Source organism: Scardinius erythrophthalmus (assembly GCF_964197995.2).
Source record: "Scardinius erythrophthalmus genome assembly, chromosome: 21".
Taxonomy (NCBI): Eukaryota; Metazoa; Chordata; class Actinopteri; order Cypriniformes; family Leuciscidae; genus Scardinius; species Scardinius erythrophthalmus.
Window position 1 is genome coordinate 32757078 of NC_138241.1, and position 16718 is coordinate 32773795.

General features: G+C 38.1%; 1 protein-coding gene across 2 annotated transcripts in view; it reads right to left on the minus strand.

Annotated features, from left to right (window-relative positions):
• The window catches only part of runx3 (RUNX family transcription factor 3), a 56688-nt gene that overhangs the window by 15526 nt on the left and 24444 nt on the right, over nucleotides 1-16718 (minus strand). For both annotated transcript variants that reach the window (XM_081351959.1, XM_081351958.1), the window contains 3 exons: nucleotides 12821-13065; nucleotides 11665-11821; nucleotides 10172-10276 (listed from right to left, as the gene is read on the minus strand). In XM_081351959.1, coding sequence (XP_081208085.1) covers nucleotides 10172-10276; nucleotides 11665-11821; nucleotides 12821-13065 — 507 coding nt within the window. The remainder of the gene's footprint in view (nucleotides 1-10171; nucleotides 10277-11664; nucleotides 11822-12820; nucleotides 13066-16718) is intronic.

Sequence of the window (16718 nt, forward strand, 5' to 3'; positions counted from 1 at the left end):
CTGGAAAAGAGCTTATGGCTTTCAGACAGAGCTGTGTACTCAGTCGTGACTCATGTAATGCTTGATGATCCACAGAGGAAATCACCAAGAAAAACCTCGCTATGAGTGTGTGTGTGTGTGTGTGTTTATCACTGACAATAATTTGCCATCCCACTTCAATAGCAATTACACACACACACACACACACACACACTATCATCATCATCATATGTGTAGTCTGGTCAGCTCTAATGGATGAGTTTAATGTGACTATCAGTGGCTTGTGTGAAGAACATGTGAACATTTTGTGGTTTTTAATGTGGAGTAATGGCTGTATTTGAATGTTTTATTCAGATATAGAGAGATAACAGACGCTGTGATATGGATTTTGTGTGTTCTTGCCCTCTCTTTCACCCAAGGGCAATGCATCACTCCACGTTTTTCTTTACCCCTGGGGTAATATTTCTGTTAGTTTATCGCTCCCTCCATTTGTTGCCATGCACTGTCTGTCTCCCTCTCTCATTCGATCTAAATGATAAATAGTCCTTTTTTTGTACTTTTTGGTTTATTTATAAAGTGCGAGATAAACAAACACATAATCCCAGAGGAAAGAAAAAAATATTTCTCAGTTGTTTCTCCTAGACTGCAATGAGATTAAATAGAAAACAACTAAATACTTTTTTCCCCTACTTTTCAGATGTTTCATGAGAAAAAGAAGAGATCTCCAAAATCTGCAATCAACATCAATCAAATTTATCATCAAATGATATGAGCTGATTCATTTTCTACTCTTTTATTTGATACTTTTTCTACTCTTACTGTATGACTCATTTAACACTTAAATGCAAAACAGCTCCTATGGCACAAAAGATATATAAATATGACTTTTTTTAGCCTCAGGCACTAACGTTTAGTAAGTATTTGTTTTAAAGCAGTACTCTTAAGTCATTTTATTTGTTGACATCCTGTATATCTTCTTAATGCAGTTGTAAAGTCATAGTTAAACCCTTTCTGTTCAGGCACTAGCAGTGTTTCTCCTGTACGGCTGTGGGGTCAAACCCTACATCTGCCCTGGCTACATTCACCCTGTCTGAATTATTATGGATGAATGAATATTTCATAGGTAAGGGGGCACTTAGACAGGAATGTTGACTTTTTGTGAGAATGATATCATAACCACAGGACACACACAGACACACTAATTAGAGTGGATCCCTCTCATACACACATACACGCACATGTCATGGGGAAATGGACAGGGATGCAACAGACACATATGATGGAGACATAGATGTACACCACAACCTCTTAATAAAGATGTTCAAATCAAATTCACATGCATTTTAATGTTTCACCATGGGTTAGGGTGTGTGTTATTTTTCATGCAGCATAGATTCATTTGTACTGAAATGTAATTTGTCAAGTCACAAAAGACGAAGCGTGATCAGATTGTCAGGTTATATTATATATCAGATTATATACAAATTATAATAAACAATATATTTACAATGTAAACATATAGGCTATTCATAATCGATTATCATATAATTCTTGATTATCAATGATTTAATGACTCAAAGACACTTGAATTGAGTATTGAATGAATCAATGTTTTCGAATGAATCGGTTGAGTAAATGATTCAATGGATCATCCATTAAGATATCACTTAATTTCTTTCTGAATGAAAAATTAGTTCAACTCTTGAGTCTTTCATTCATTTGTCATGTGACAAATGCAATGAACTAAATGTTCATAAATGACCAAACTGGTTAATGTTATGTCTTCCTCATCTTGACTAACCGTTTTAGCATTACTTAAAGTTTAACCATCCTGCCCACTAACAGTTCTGGGATATAAGAAGTATAGCCATCGTCATCATTCATTCGATTTCGTACTTTCTGCACATGGAGTATGTGTACACAGAGGCCCTCTCTGCACACTTTCAGCTTTCATACTTGCACTGATCAACTGACTGATACGCCCAGCTTCCTTCCTTCTCTCTCTCTCTCTCTTCATTCTCTCTCTTTAACGATGAAAAGAAAGAAACATATGTTCCCCTTTTGGACAGACAGAACACAGGCTCTTTTAGCGCTGGCGGAGTGTGTATGCATTTTGGGCAGGACTGAAACTCGACATTTGCTGTGGAGGGCCAGACATGTTACGGCGGGCACACTGTTAATATTTGTACGGGTGTCTATAAATGGGGCTGATAGGCACTTGATAACATTGTGAAATTGATCTGCACAGACGGTAACGCGTGCTTTAGCTCGACCGACTGAAGAAGGTTTGGAGGAAAACATACGATTTTGCTGGATTTTCTGAAATGAGGGACGTTTACAAACAATTATTTTTCATGTGCTATGTGTCATTATTCATTTTTAAAAGCAATTCTGCAGAAATTGTAGACATACTTTTGACTTTTGGCATAAAATTACCAACCACAATTAATTTTTATTTTTTACGTGCCATTTACACTAATAAAAAAAGACATGGAAAAATGAAACTTGGTAATTCAATGATTAGTAAAAATGCTCATTGCATATCAACTCAGTATGTTGTAAACACAACTTTCAGGCAGACTGACTAAAATCTTAGATCTCCCAAAATGCAAACATGCGATTCCTCTTTTTATGCGCAGTATGCTTCGGATGGTGTGTGTACAGACTTTGGACGGCCCGTCTGAGGATGAGAGTAGTCTGAATTTGTTCAATAGGGTTACCATCTCTGAAAATGCATTGCAAAGCAGTTCTATATGACTTGAAATGTCTCGATGTGTTAAATGAATGTAGAGCTCCACCTGTTTTATCCTCCACCGTTGTAGTTGACAGTTGGTGGGAGTAAGTTTGTGCGAACGTCAGGTGTGGTTACCGAGGCCTCAGATGAAAGTGTGCTTCCGTAGTAACGAACGCTGGAGACGTTTCTACATCTGCTAAGATCACTGCACCTGTCTTCTTTTTCGAACCACTCACACACTCACTCTCTGTCCATCTGAGAGCTGTTGTGATGTCAGAGCAGTGCTTGACCAATCCCATCAACCCATGACAGGAAACGGGTTTGTGCCAGTGAAGTGTGTTGGGGAGTAAACTAAAATCCTGAACAGAGCCTCTATTCAACCTCAAACTGCACACGGCACTCTGTTTCTGAGATTTTTCTGCCCCTCAAATTTTAATATTAATGATATCAAAAGTACCCTGGGAGTAAGACAATACTTAAATAAAAAAAGTAATTTTATTGTACCTTTTTCTTTTGGTTCTTTCATACTTATACAGCTATACCTTCAAATATATGCATGAAAATAAAGAAGAAATGACTGTTACTACATGAAAAATTGAAGCTGCATTTACCTAATTGAAATTAAATTAAAACATATTCATGTGTAGTGGTTAAGCCATAAGCCATCATTATTGGCCTTGAGCAAGTCCCTGTAATAAGTTGTACAGTGTCTCAAACACTTCTCGTCATGTGGAAATCCGAGGGAATAAAGAGTGTCTTTTATAATTATCTTTGGTCCTTAATTCATTCTCTAGGGTAAGTTGATAAAGACCTTTGAATACTGCCCATATCCATTAGACAATACACGAGCCAGAGGCAGTCACCCACCGCTTTGTGTTTTCAGTGTCAGTGTTTGTTACGCCCTCTTTGCTTTTCCTGTCCTTATGCAGAAAAGCATTAAAAGCAAAAAGGGCGTAACAGCGCACATGTGTTTGTGGGTGTTTGTGACTTCACTGAGAAATTACATATGTGTTTTTGGATGTGTGCTACAAATACTCCTTAACAAAAATATGATATATTTTGAAATATATTTTTTAATATTTTAATAATGAATAATACATATATAACATTTCTTGAAAAAAGAAAAAATGAGTTCACTTGTTTCACAATAGTTAGTCAAAAATAATTTACAACATAGTTCTCATACTCTGTTATTTCATCATTTTGATGGCCCTCCTCTTTTTCTTAAACGTGTAAAATAGTCATATAAACGACGAGTAGTTGAGTCCAAACCTTTGACTGGCAGTGTGCATGTCAGAGCTATTGTGTTCATATGTGCATGCACCTGCAAATGAGTGGTTTGGTTGGCCTAGTTGTAACTCAAACCAAGAAACCCTTCTGACCCAGATGATACGACATGCATTTGACTCTTGTAAGCACATGACGGAGGTGTTGCATCTAACGGAGGTGTTCTGCTCTCTGCTGGCTGTATGCAGCTGGAATGTTCTGAAATATAATGCCTGGGTTTTATAGGACAAAAGAACGAGCACGCTTCGTGTTAAGAGTGTGATTTAGGAGCGCATTCCCTTGCCAAGCTAATGAAATTTAAACGCAACTGAGTTTTCGCGTGAGGAATTTCAGCCGGCTCTTTAAGCGTGCAGCTCTCAGAGGAGACTGACTGTCTGAAGACTTTATTTGAGATTATTCTGGAAGACTGAGTGGAAATTAGGGAGGAGATGACAGAGAAAGGAGGTGATCTGATGAGAACTGCTAGAGGTGTTAAAGGGCAGGAAGAGACCCTTGATTTCAAAACGCAAGCGCCCACGCATGTGTGTGCCTGTGACAGGATTTGACGCAACTGCAGCTTGCAGGAGTGTGAGAACTGATACAGAGATATTTCTATCACGCAGAATAGGTTTCAGTCTTATTGTTCACATGCATAATTGTTTGCTTAGCTATCTAAATGAGGACATACCATAGAATATATATATTATATAATCTTATCTTCAGATCTTCTCATATGTAAATAATAGAATTTATTCTACTTACTCTTTGTTATCTTATCATCATTGGATGGGCCAAGTTTCTGAACTTCAAACAGGCCTCATTAATGTATGGCGGTCATGGTCAAATGTATCTGTCTGACGTCAGAAGTGCGGAACGAGAACGTTTTGAGCTTGAAAAATGATAGTTTTCATGGCACAATGAAGTCTTTTATCTCAAAAGATCAAGGATAAATTGATTCCTCATGATATGAACCTAAAATGTTGAAACACTACGCTTTGACAGAGAGAAATTCTCCTTTTCCCAACAAGCTCTGCGTGTGTGTGTGTTACTGGAAGTCTGGGCACATCTCGCTTCTTCAATTAGGCTATTTGCAGAATTTTCCTCACTGTTAAAAATGGCAGAAAAATAAACAGATGATTCACTATAATGTTCCCGTAACACTCCTCCCTCTCCTTTCTGTCTCTCTCTCCTACCCAATGCCTCTCAGATGTTTATCATGGACTGTGAGGTGCTTTATTATGCTACTTTATTAAATTAGTCTTTGCTAATGGTGTCTGCAAACACAGGTTGAGCTTGGTAGATGAGGGATGGAGATATTGAGTGTGTGTTTGTGACTTGTGCATGGGTGCATAGATAATGCCTCTCTTGTCAGCCTTTGTCGAGGTTAACCCTCAAAGAAAAGAAAATATGACTGGGAGGTGAATATAACTAGGACAGAATCATCCTTTATATCCTCAAATACCCTTTTTTTTGTCAAATGCTGAGCTGTAGCTCTAGGATCTGCAAGGATTCATTGCATGCTAAAGCAGCCATGCGCACATTCACAGGATAAATCTGCACTGCAAGCTTGACCATTTGTTTTCACTGTAATGAAACGTCTGTTCATTTTTCAAACGCATTCCATTCATTTGCCATCCGATATTGGCTCCATTCATATTTAGCGTCAGTGGTGACGAAAGCTGCCACTCGCCGTTAGCCATGTCCACCAGCGTTGCTTTGAAGAAACATTCTTATGATGCATAGATAGCAGAACGATTGTTAATAGCATTAGTGTGATGATGCCACCATTAAAAATTGCAGAACACTCGCACAAATGCAAGATTTGTATCCTCCCAAAGGAAAGAAAAATCTCAAATGAGATCTCAACATCTCAAATGAAGAAAACGACAGCAAATATGATCGCTTTAAAGCATGCAATCAGACTTTCCCAAAGAGCCAGTAGGAGTTTTATCTATACTTTTATCTTTATTTTTGAATTATTAAATTATCATCTGCAATATGCAGAACTAAGCGTTTATATATATGGGTGTGGCATGCATTATTTAATGGATGACACACCTGGCAGGTGTTTTACGCACACACATACATAGTAATGTATGCATGCACACTCCTTTATTTACAGAAACACAGAATGATATCTGTGGAAAAATAACACAGCAAATGATATTGTTAAAAGATTTACATGCCCTCTGAGAGATGTGTGCCAAAATGCAAATACAGTCGAACTCGAAACCCCTGACTATAATCGTCTCGTCTCGTCTCGTCTCGTCTCTTCTCTTCTCTTCTCTTCTCTTCTCTTCTCTTCTCTTCTCTTCTCTTCTCTTCTCTTCTCTTCTCTTCTCTTCTCTTCTCTTCTCTTCTCTTCTCTTCTCTTCTCTTCTCTTCTCTTCTCTTCTCTTCTCTTCTCTTCTCTTCTCTTCTCTTCTCTATCTGTGCTCAAATGCTGCATAAGCTTTTCATAGAACTAACTTAACTTTTCTGGGGTATTTTTGCATTGACATAACAAACTGGTGATTTTTTGCTTAACAAGAGGGCATGTATCTTTCTTAAAAACTAATGCTGCTGGTCTGATCAGTTGTTAGGTTGTTAGGTAATAACATTTATACACACTGAACAAATTTGGTGTAGGATTTGCTGAACAATTTTCACTTAGAAATGGCTAGTAAATTTCACAAATAATTACAAAGAAATGGCAAGTAACGTTGAATACATTTTTTTTTTTACAGTGCATTTTACGTGCGAATAAAGTGTCTAAATATTCCTGGGGCCAATTTATCTATGCTAAGTATGGAGAGCATTCAACATTTCAAGATGCCTGTGCTTCTGTTGTTTGTGTGTGTGTGTGTGTGTGTGTGTGTGTGTGTGTGTTTGTTGGGGGGGGGGGGGGCCCGTCTATCAGGTTTATCAACTCCGTAGGTAAACATTAATGAGGTATTATTCTATTGGCAGTACTATCAAAGTACACACACAGCCTCAGTCAGCCCTCGCCTGGGGGAGGAGAGGGTGTGGTTTTTCTCATGAAAGATGCCATCAACACAACATACCTGACAAAAGTAGAATACATAAAAAACACACACACACACACACACACACTCTTCAATCTATGATTGTGGCGAACATGCACATTAGTTTTCAGCATTATGGGCCGGTCACTGAGCCGAAATCCAATTATTTTGCTCATATGTGACTGTTTTTCTCATGACAGTGTGAACAGCGCAAACCACATAGAATCTGATCTTTTCAATTCCGATATGTGCCACTTCCATAAGTGGTCCTAAATCTGATACAGGTCAGATGTTTTGCAACGCGACCTCGATCTGAACAGTCAAATCGGAATTCATGAGACTTTTACGTCCCTCTAGAGAAACATTCGTCCCAATTCTGTGCTCATGGGAGTCACTTCAGAGATTTAACATACCTGAAGTTGAAGGGTCAATGAAGGACAGTCTCAGAACTCATAAGTATAACAGGGACAGCTCTATATACAAGCAAAACATGAGGGCTCGTTTCATAAATGTTTAAAAATTATGCACTCCTTTTTTGCATCCTCGTCTTAGTTTTTTTATACTGCCTGCGCATAAATTTGCTGGCTTCCATGGCAGATCACACTATAAATAAATGCGTATTCTCTTACTTTAATGCCCTATTCCGTATGACAGCATGCTTTTTATCATTCTTTTGTGCATGCGGGTCACTCCAGGACCATGATATGTTTGCTCTGGAATCTGATATTGTCAACAATGTGAACAGCTAGGCTATACAAAAAATCAGATCTGAGCAACAAATCAGAATTGAGAACTAAGGCTTGCAGTGTGAACGTAGCCTTAGTGTTCCAATCACTTTCATACACTTGATTCATTTTGCATGACTGAAAAAGATTTTTGACAGGGGATCAAAACATTAAAGATTATAATTATTTACCATTTAGTCCTCATGTCTTGTCACATATTCACTGCAGAGTCTGAAGTAATTTCGCATACTAGTCTAATGTAACCGCACCATAACCACTCACACAATTTCCCACTGCATTGTGTCTGAAGCACCTGTTCATTAGTGATAGTTGAGTGAGCGCAGGCTACAGATCAGGCACGCTATGGCAATGCGACCTGCTCTACAGGAAACGACTCTAAAGAATCATTACAAGCCAAATGTCAGAGAGCCAACATGATAAATATGACATGCATGAGGAAATCTAGCATTACACACTAACAAAAAGATAAACAAAGCGCCGGATTGAACCAAAAGGGATTTTTGCATGTACTTTGCATTATTATATGCCATTGCATTTTACAAAATATAAAACCAAGTGGCATTTGCTCAAGTGATGCTAGAGCTTTCCACAGACCTAACTGGGTACCACGATTTTTACTACATTTCAAACTTTCAAAAGAAAGAAAAAAAAATAATGTATAAAGAAAATGAAGCCAATTTTTAGGACAATAAGAATTGTTTGGATCGTTTGCATTATTTTAATGACTATAAAGCACATTTTCTCTCAAAATAAGTTCTCATTGCTGTAATACAGTAAAACAAAAATTCAAATACAATTGTACAAATGTATTATATAAATAAATGTATAAATATTATATTAAAATATTAATGTAATATTTGTAAGAAAAATATTTTTTTAATTTTAAATTTTTTTTTTTATAGAATTGGCAGAAGGATGAGCTTAATTGTCAAAAAATTATTTTGAAACGGGGTGAGCCAGGGCATGTTCTTGATAGCCTTCACTTAGCATCACTTTTTTGGATGTATGAAGTCAGTTCTCCTCAAATTCACCCAGGAGAGTAACCACAGGTTTAGTTCATCACATTAACTATGGACATGTTCCACTAGTATTTGCCCACCACAAAGTTTAAAAAAGTTTACAAAAACTGTGGTTTTGCTATAAAATGCCACTTGGTTTGATATTTAGTGCAATTAAATAAATTCATTACAGTGTCCAAATAATTTTTTGGGGGGTAAGTGTACGAACAAATATGACAATATGTAAACAGCAGCACTGACTTTATCCGTTATCTCTCGCTCTCTCTGGTTGTGGTCGCGGCTGCATTAGTGTTATGGATCTGTACCCCTAGCAGGCGTTCAGTGCTGTGTTAATTCAGCGGCTCTAATGCGGTCAGGCACTGCTGACCCCGCTGGTCAGAGAGAGTGGCCACTTTCATTGAACCCTCTTTGTTTGCGGCTCAGAGACGCACCCTCACTCTCTGTGCCCGAAAGGCTTAATAACACACCACAACTGACATCTGAGGTTGGCAACCATCTAGACCACGAAGGACTGTTTGCTGTTTAATATTAACACATTCTGCTGTGCAGGTATGTATAAACCCAAACACGAGAATACAGGGAGCCATCGAAACCAACACTTACTCACAGAAATACACTGCATGGTACATTTCGGGAACACACACACACACACACACACACACACACAGAGTGGCTCTATTCCCAGGTATCAACTGCGGATGACTCATAAGTCTTTTAAAGCCGTCGCTGTTCTGAAAATAGTTCAAATACTCGTCGCCCCTTCTGAATACTCCACCTAGCATAGTATAATATCAATACTATTACGTATCTTCACCGATTTAGCTACAAAATGCAACGTAGTGTGCAATAATAAACCTACCAGCTATAATACAGAAAGAAAAACTCCAGGCACAAACAGATTATCTAATCTGTTTTACTTGGCACATGTTCTAAAGACTGCTCAGCTTGGTTTTTACTTCAGTAAATAACACGGTATAAAGCAGACACAAAAGAAGAGTCTATCTCATCTCCTATCACCTCCTTAAATACTTTCCCTCGCTATGAAACAGTGCCTCCTTCACCGCAAAAGCAATGCAATTTCAACAGAGTTGTGATTTGCAGTCTAGCATGAAATTATATGCAGACAATACATCAATAAAGCAGACTACACATCTTTCTTTGCATACTGCACTGGTTTCATGCACACAGCATGACCGGTGAAAGTCCAGATCACACTGGTTCTTTTAACGAATCAGTTAAAATGGCTCATTGAATAATTCTAATACTTTTACAAAACACGCCATTCAAGTTCAAGCAGAAAATTGTCATGCAATGAGGTGGTTTCCAAACCAAGATAATGTTGTCATTGTTAGCGCTTCTGGAAACAATCACACACCTCGGTTAACGCTCTTTTTGATAGTCGCTCAGGGGAATTGTACTCACGTCTTGGCTCTCGAGGTCCGTCCACGGTGACTTTAATAGCGCGGTGGTATGTGGCGACCTGGGGTGGACCAGTGAACACTGTGATGGTCAATGTGAAGCTCTTTCCTGAGGATGACAGGAAGACACAGAGACACAATGTCACTTGTCGGTTTTAAAAGGTATTGGCACGATCCAAAAGTATGAGACCGCAGAAATAAATTCATTTAATCCAAGAAATAAGCATAAACATTCTCGAATCAAGCTTGTTAACGTGATCAAGTTTTGTTCATGTAGCTTGAGTGCTGTTGACAAACCAAATTCGGCATTCTGAATTTAATGAAAAAAAATTAAATCAACTTTTCTCTGAAAATATGATGCATATAATAAAATGTGTTTTAAAAAAATATGAGAAAACTTAGAAGCAAGTGGTCTCAGATTTTTCAACCCCACTGTTGGTATGTTGAGTCAGATTGAGTGTAGCAGCGAGAAACATGGAAAGTATTTGTGGTTTACAACAATAACAAATATTGTGCAATCAGTATTTTAGCAGTGTGCCGATGACAAAATAATCTTCATATGACATTTGCATAATTTTTCTTAGTTTAATCTGGAAAGTGGCGTATCTTTTCGATTGTAAAAAATGACTGTTATATAAAGTTGCCTATACCGGAAAAGCCCTAAGGTAAAGATAGAAACTCCCATAGGCTGCATGAAATAAAAGATTCATGCACAATCCCAGTGAGGTGGGTCACACACAGCTGGGAGAAATGAATGAGTTTCCTCTGAAAAGAGACAGCACTACAGCTTTGATGCGCTTTCAAATGCGTTTATGATGTGGATTAGTCAGACAATGCGTTCCAGATTGTTCCCGGGACTCCGCTGTGTCTGTGTGCATGTGTGTGTGTGCGTGTGTGATCTCTAAATGCAATGAAGCTGCGCTTTGAGGGGGAGAAAGCCGTGGCTTGTATGAGGGCTATGAGGGTGGGGTAATTGACTGCAGAAATGAAAGGTACTTTTAATTCGCACACTGCAGCGCTTTCCACTCATCCGTCTGCAACTATTTAAAGTGAAACATTTACAGGAAAAATGTGAGTGCGAGGAGCGGGGCCAAGAGGAAAAAGACGAGAAGGAAAAGCTTGTGAAAGAATGTGAGCTATGTAAGAGGTAGGGTGTTTTTAGGTGTGTAAACAAGATGGTTTGTAAAGCTCAAATCGTTTAAGAAAATTCTGCAGCGGGGAAATTATTTCTCTGGGACAAGTGACTGAAGAATGCTGTTTTAGCCTTTGCTCCACAACTCCTTAGCCTATTTGTTGACTAAATCTTCATTACAAGTTTAAATGCATGGCAGTTTATGCATTTCAGGAGTTCAAGTTGTGTCCTGTCTTTGTATGAATGAAGAAAAATGAACTGCTATGCTTTAAATTCATTTCTTTTTTTTATCACAATGTTGTTGGATTTGAACAACACGCATGCATCAGATCACAGACAGATAAACAGATTGGTAGATGTGGCACCTCTCCCGCTCCTTCCCACGAAGCGCAGGTCGTTGAATCGCGCCACCTGATTCTTCATGACGGCAGACGCGTTTCTCAGCTCCGCGGAATAATTCTCATCATTTCCCGCCATCACAGTAACCAGGGTCCCGTCAGGAACATCACCAAGAGCCACCACCTGATAATAAACACACAGAGAAACCCAACAAACCTAATCAGCAACACAAACAAACCCAATAAACCCCAAACCCCAGACCAAACAAATCCGGGATGCAACCCTACAATATAATTATTACAACATAATATTGCTCATATATAGGGCGTACACTGAAATGCATTTAATATTTAGATATGTGATTAGCTCTGAGAGAACATCGCTTCCTTCAGATATAATCTGTAAGAAGCAATTTTATTTAAATTACTTTTGACAATTTCACGGTTGTGTTTGTATGGCAAATAAAATTAACACAATTTAGATATGAATATCAGTTGCATATTTATTTGCTTATTTTCGCAAATAAAACATTATAACCTAAATGTCGTTGATGCGATAATTATATATATAAAAAATATTGCTATATTTCCAATTAAATAAAAATAATAAAATTCCATGCAGAGAAAAGAGAAAAATGTGCCGAATTGTCTCTGACGTGATTTGTTCAAATTCTGTTCATAATACAGACAGGCAGAATTATTTCACCACGCTATCAAAACAAATAAATGAAAAAAAAAAAAAATAGATATAGATCAAATAAATCGATAAAATCTGCAAGCAGTGTTTGAAGTATTCAGTGACGTTCAGGTAAGTTGACTTTTTAAAGGATTTTTTTTTATCAGTAGCCTAACTGGTAAATTTGGCTCGCGCAACATAATTGTATTTTGGCGCCCCTGTAGTTTACCAAACGTCAACTATCTTACAGATATAAAAAAAAAAAAAAAAATCATTTTGTTACCAGATAATGACATATATTATGTAAAAATGTATAATAAAAAATAGTACTTGGTTTGTTGATGTTCTCATCCTATGATTCTAACGGAAAACGCTCGCGCAGCCTGCGGTTGCTATGGTTATCTCTTCAGGAGAGCGCGAGCTCTGCTCGCGAGCAGCTATTTGGCGTGTGTTGAGTGACTTTTAAATATAGCCGTGAAATAAGTTATATTACAGAAAATAGTTTACCTTAAAAGCGACAGGCAGAGTTTTGTTGCACCTCCAGTGTGACGGCAGGACCGAGCAGAGAAAGTTTGGGCTGTCCGTGCGCACCAGCTCTCCGGCGTGATCGGCCAGCACGTCCACCACGGAGCGGGTCTCCACGGGCCGCCCGGACCGCAGCGGACCCGATGCGTTCATACTCGGGTTCTCGGTCACTTTAGGGCACGGGAACGAGGCGGAGGGCGGCGTGAACCGTCTGCTCGTGGTCGGGTCTACGGGAATATGCATCACAACAGATTACAAGTGAGACCCCGCGAAGAGCTCAGGCGCCCAAAGTGAAGTAAGTACAGAAAGTCCGTGGTAGTGAACACGGAAAACTCCTCCGTGACCGTTTACTTTGCGTTTCAGTGCCGCACAAAGGATGCAGAAGCGTTAAAGTGTGCTCGAGTTTCCCACTGACTTCAGCAAAAAACTAAAAACCGCAAGCACACACACACACACACACACACACATACGCGCGCACACTCTCGTGCTGCACGATAGAAGAGCTATTGAACTGTTTTAACTATGCCTCTCAAAGCATATGGAACTGTTATTTTAAATGCACATATTAAATAGCATTTATTCCAGAGTGTGTGTACGGCAGGTCTGTGCCGCTCCTGGATGTCAGTTTTACTTTCAGAGCGACACTTTCCGTCCTATCAGTCCTGAGTCTCCGAAAATAAAGTCCACACAAATTAATCCCAGTTTCAGAAGAGTTTCTGCAATAAAGTCCTCTTCAGTTGTAAAATGTTCTGTTTCCAAATGAATGTTCAAGCGTAAAAAGTGAGTAAAATCGAGAAAAACGTTTCTGTTGCCTGACGTGCCTGAATGCAAAACGGGGCGCTCTGCGCTATGCAGACAGGAGTTATTTACTCATCTCATTATAGCCTGGAGTCCGCTGAGCGCTCCACCAATCAGCGATCAGGGCTGGGTCTAACCGACCAATCAGCGACCTAGGCTGTGTTTGATCCACTCATCAAACGCGCCGAAGCAAAACTGAAAGCTCCTCTATTAGTATCAGCGATGTACTTAATGAACTATCAATAAATATTTGAATCCCCCCCTCACATGTTATGGCACATAATGAAAGGTTTATAGTCTGCCAGGTGTAACCTTTAAAAACCACAGACAAACATTTCAATATTTTCTGTTGAAGTTATTTAGCATGTGTCTGTGTGCCAGTTTATCTTTATTGTTTTTGTAAAAAAATAATAACAATAAAAAATAGTTAATTAACCTTAATTTTTGCTTCAAGAAATATATTTAAAAAATATTAAGATGCTAAAACAGCAGCAATAACAATAATTAAACACATTCAGTGGCAACCTTACATTTTTTGATAACATTCAACCAAATATTTTTGCCCATAAAAACTAATAATGTTGAGAAATGTCTATATCTGCCATGTATCTTGTGCTAAATTAACTGAATTAATGGGTTAGCCCCATTATAACAGAACAACAATAATTATGATAATGTATTTTTATAAGTCGCATATGGTATTTAATTAATAATCTAATGAGTTCTTGTGTGGTTGACACACCCTGCGCTCACACTGTCGCCACTAGTAGGCGCATTTGTCGTTTAGAAATCCTCAGTGGCTCCTCAAAAAGTGATATAAAGCAACATTAAACTGACACTGAATGGGAGGGAAAAAGACAGAGAAAGGCAGAAAATAGACTGACAGAAATAAAGCGATTATCGCTGTTACTGTTGGTCAGCTGATATTGCCTAATGCATCTTTTTTTATACAGAGTTAAGCAGTTTTTCCGTGTCTTACGAATGTTATTCGTGATGATACAGACAATTTTCTCTAAAACTGACGCTAAAATCGCGACAATACAAACAAATGTATTAACTGGCTGATTAACAGGTCATGAACGCATTGTTTCAGGTGAGAGTACAGATGTCTTCTCACTCCACAAATGACCCGACAGCTAATACAATATATATATATATATATATATATATATATATATATATATATATATATATATATATATATATATATATATATATATATATAGGCTATTGCATAGTACATATTTAAGTACCGAGTTCAAATGCAATGAGAATTGACATATTTCTATTTTAATTTGGTCGTCAATGATTCGCAACACAAATTGAATTATTAAATGTTATTGTTTCACACACACACACACACACACACACACACACACACACACACACACACACACACACACACACACACACACACACACACACACACAAACACACACACACACACATATATATATATATATATATATATATATATATATAGGCTATAATTTTTTTTATCACAATTTTAAAATGATTTATTGACTGCACATAAAGCCAACAGAAATGTCTTTACAGTAGTCATAATTTAACAGCAGATTAAATCGTAATGGTCATTAATATTATTCTGATTATTTATCTGCTCGTTCTGCGACGGAGATCGAGAGTGTGTTTCAGAGAGCTTGAATGTGCAGTGGGCTTGAGGTTTGACTCGTGCTGGCAGGATTCGAGCCAGAATTCTGCGGGTTTACAAAGATGAGCTCAGTTTGAAACCAGCGTTTGGTTATGAGAGAACATCCACTCACTTAAAACACAACGACAACAAACAAACGAAAACAAATACACGTGTGTGTGTGTGCTTAATAATTACAATTAAATACAATACAATACAAAAAAAAAAACAGCCGTGTAGATATAATAATAATAATAATAATAATAAAATTATTATTATTATTATCTGACTGTTATTTTTTCCTGTTATCATAGCATTAATGCTGTTAGTTTATTTTGATCTCGACGTAAGGAAATAATGTGAACAGAAGAGTCAAAGTCTCACCCACACACTAATGGTCTAAGTGAGCAAAAATATGCACATTATCCTACATCTCAAGATCATTAGCATGTTTCATCAACATCTGCTCGGAGGATTTACATGTAGCCAATCTTCCTCTTTTCACGCCTTCACATTTCCACCCGCTCGTTGCATTGCACTGCACTGAGGCTTAAATGCACATTTGACGTGTTTCACACTGACTAACCACTTTAAATAAAGCAGAATAATTTGATTAATCACAGCAATGACTGAGTCACATTTTGCATCACAGTGTTTATGTTAAAGTAATTAATTTCTAATGAACAATAAGCATGCACTTCAAATAGGCCTACATGAAGGGAATTGCTGCATTATATTGTTGCGCGCTTGTTCTTCTTAATAATTAGTAATATCATAGCAATGTAGCCTATATAGCCTACAATAATATGTAGTAGCCTAACATATGCTATAGTATAGAAATATATTCGTAGACAATTTTTAAACGTCTGCTAAATGATTACATGTATATATATATATATATTGGCTATACATATTTTTTTGGAGCGCAGTCTGACAATATGGATAGTCTCGCGCCGCGTAAATGAGCTATGCTTTGGCGCCAGTTTTCTACACGCCAGTCATCTTTAAAAAACAAAAAAACAAAAAAAAAACTGATATAAAAAAAGAACAAGCTACTTTCACAAGGACACTGTGAACATAAATTGTTATTCTGAACACGATAGTGCCAAGAAACCTCCCCAAACACAAGCTGGTCAGGGGTGGTTGTGGATGCATATATCGGTGATTTTTCAGCATCTGTTTATTATTAATATGTGACCGCACGCGCTCAGACTGACTCCGCGCGCCTGTCATATTCAGACTCCGCGCGCAGTTTCTACGGTTACAGTCGCGCAGCAACGTGCCCTCCCTAATGACGCGCGCCCCTCTGATATGCGATCTGCGCTTACAGCCCGCGTCAAATACACATCGAGCAATCAAGCGCTGAGGAATGATGTGAGTTCATACAAAGAGGCACGAGCCCTCAAAAACAGCCTCAAGTTCAAACAGTGA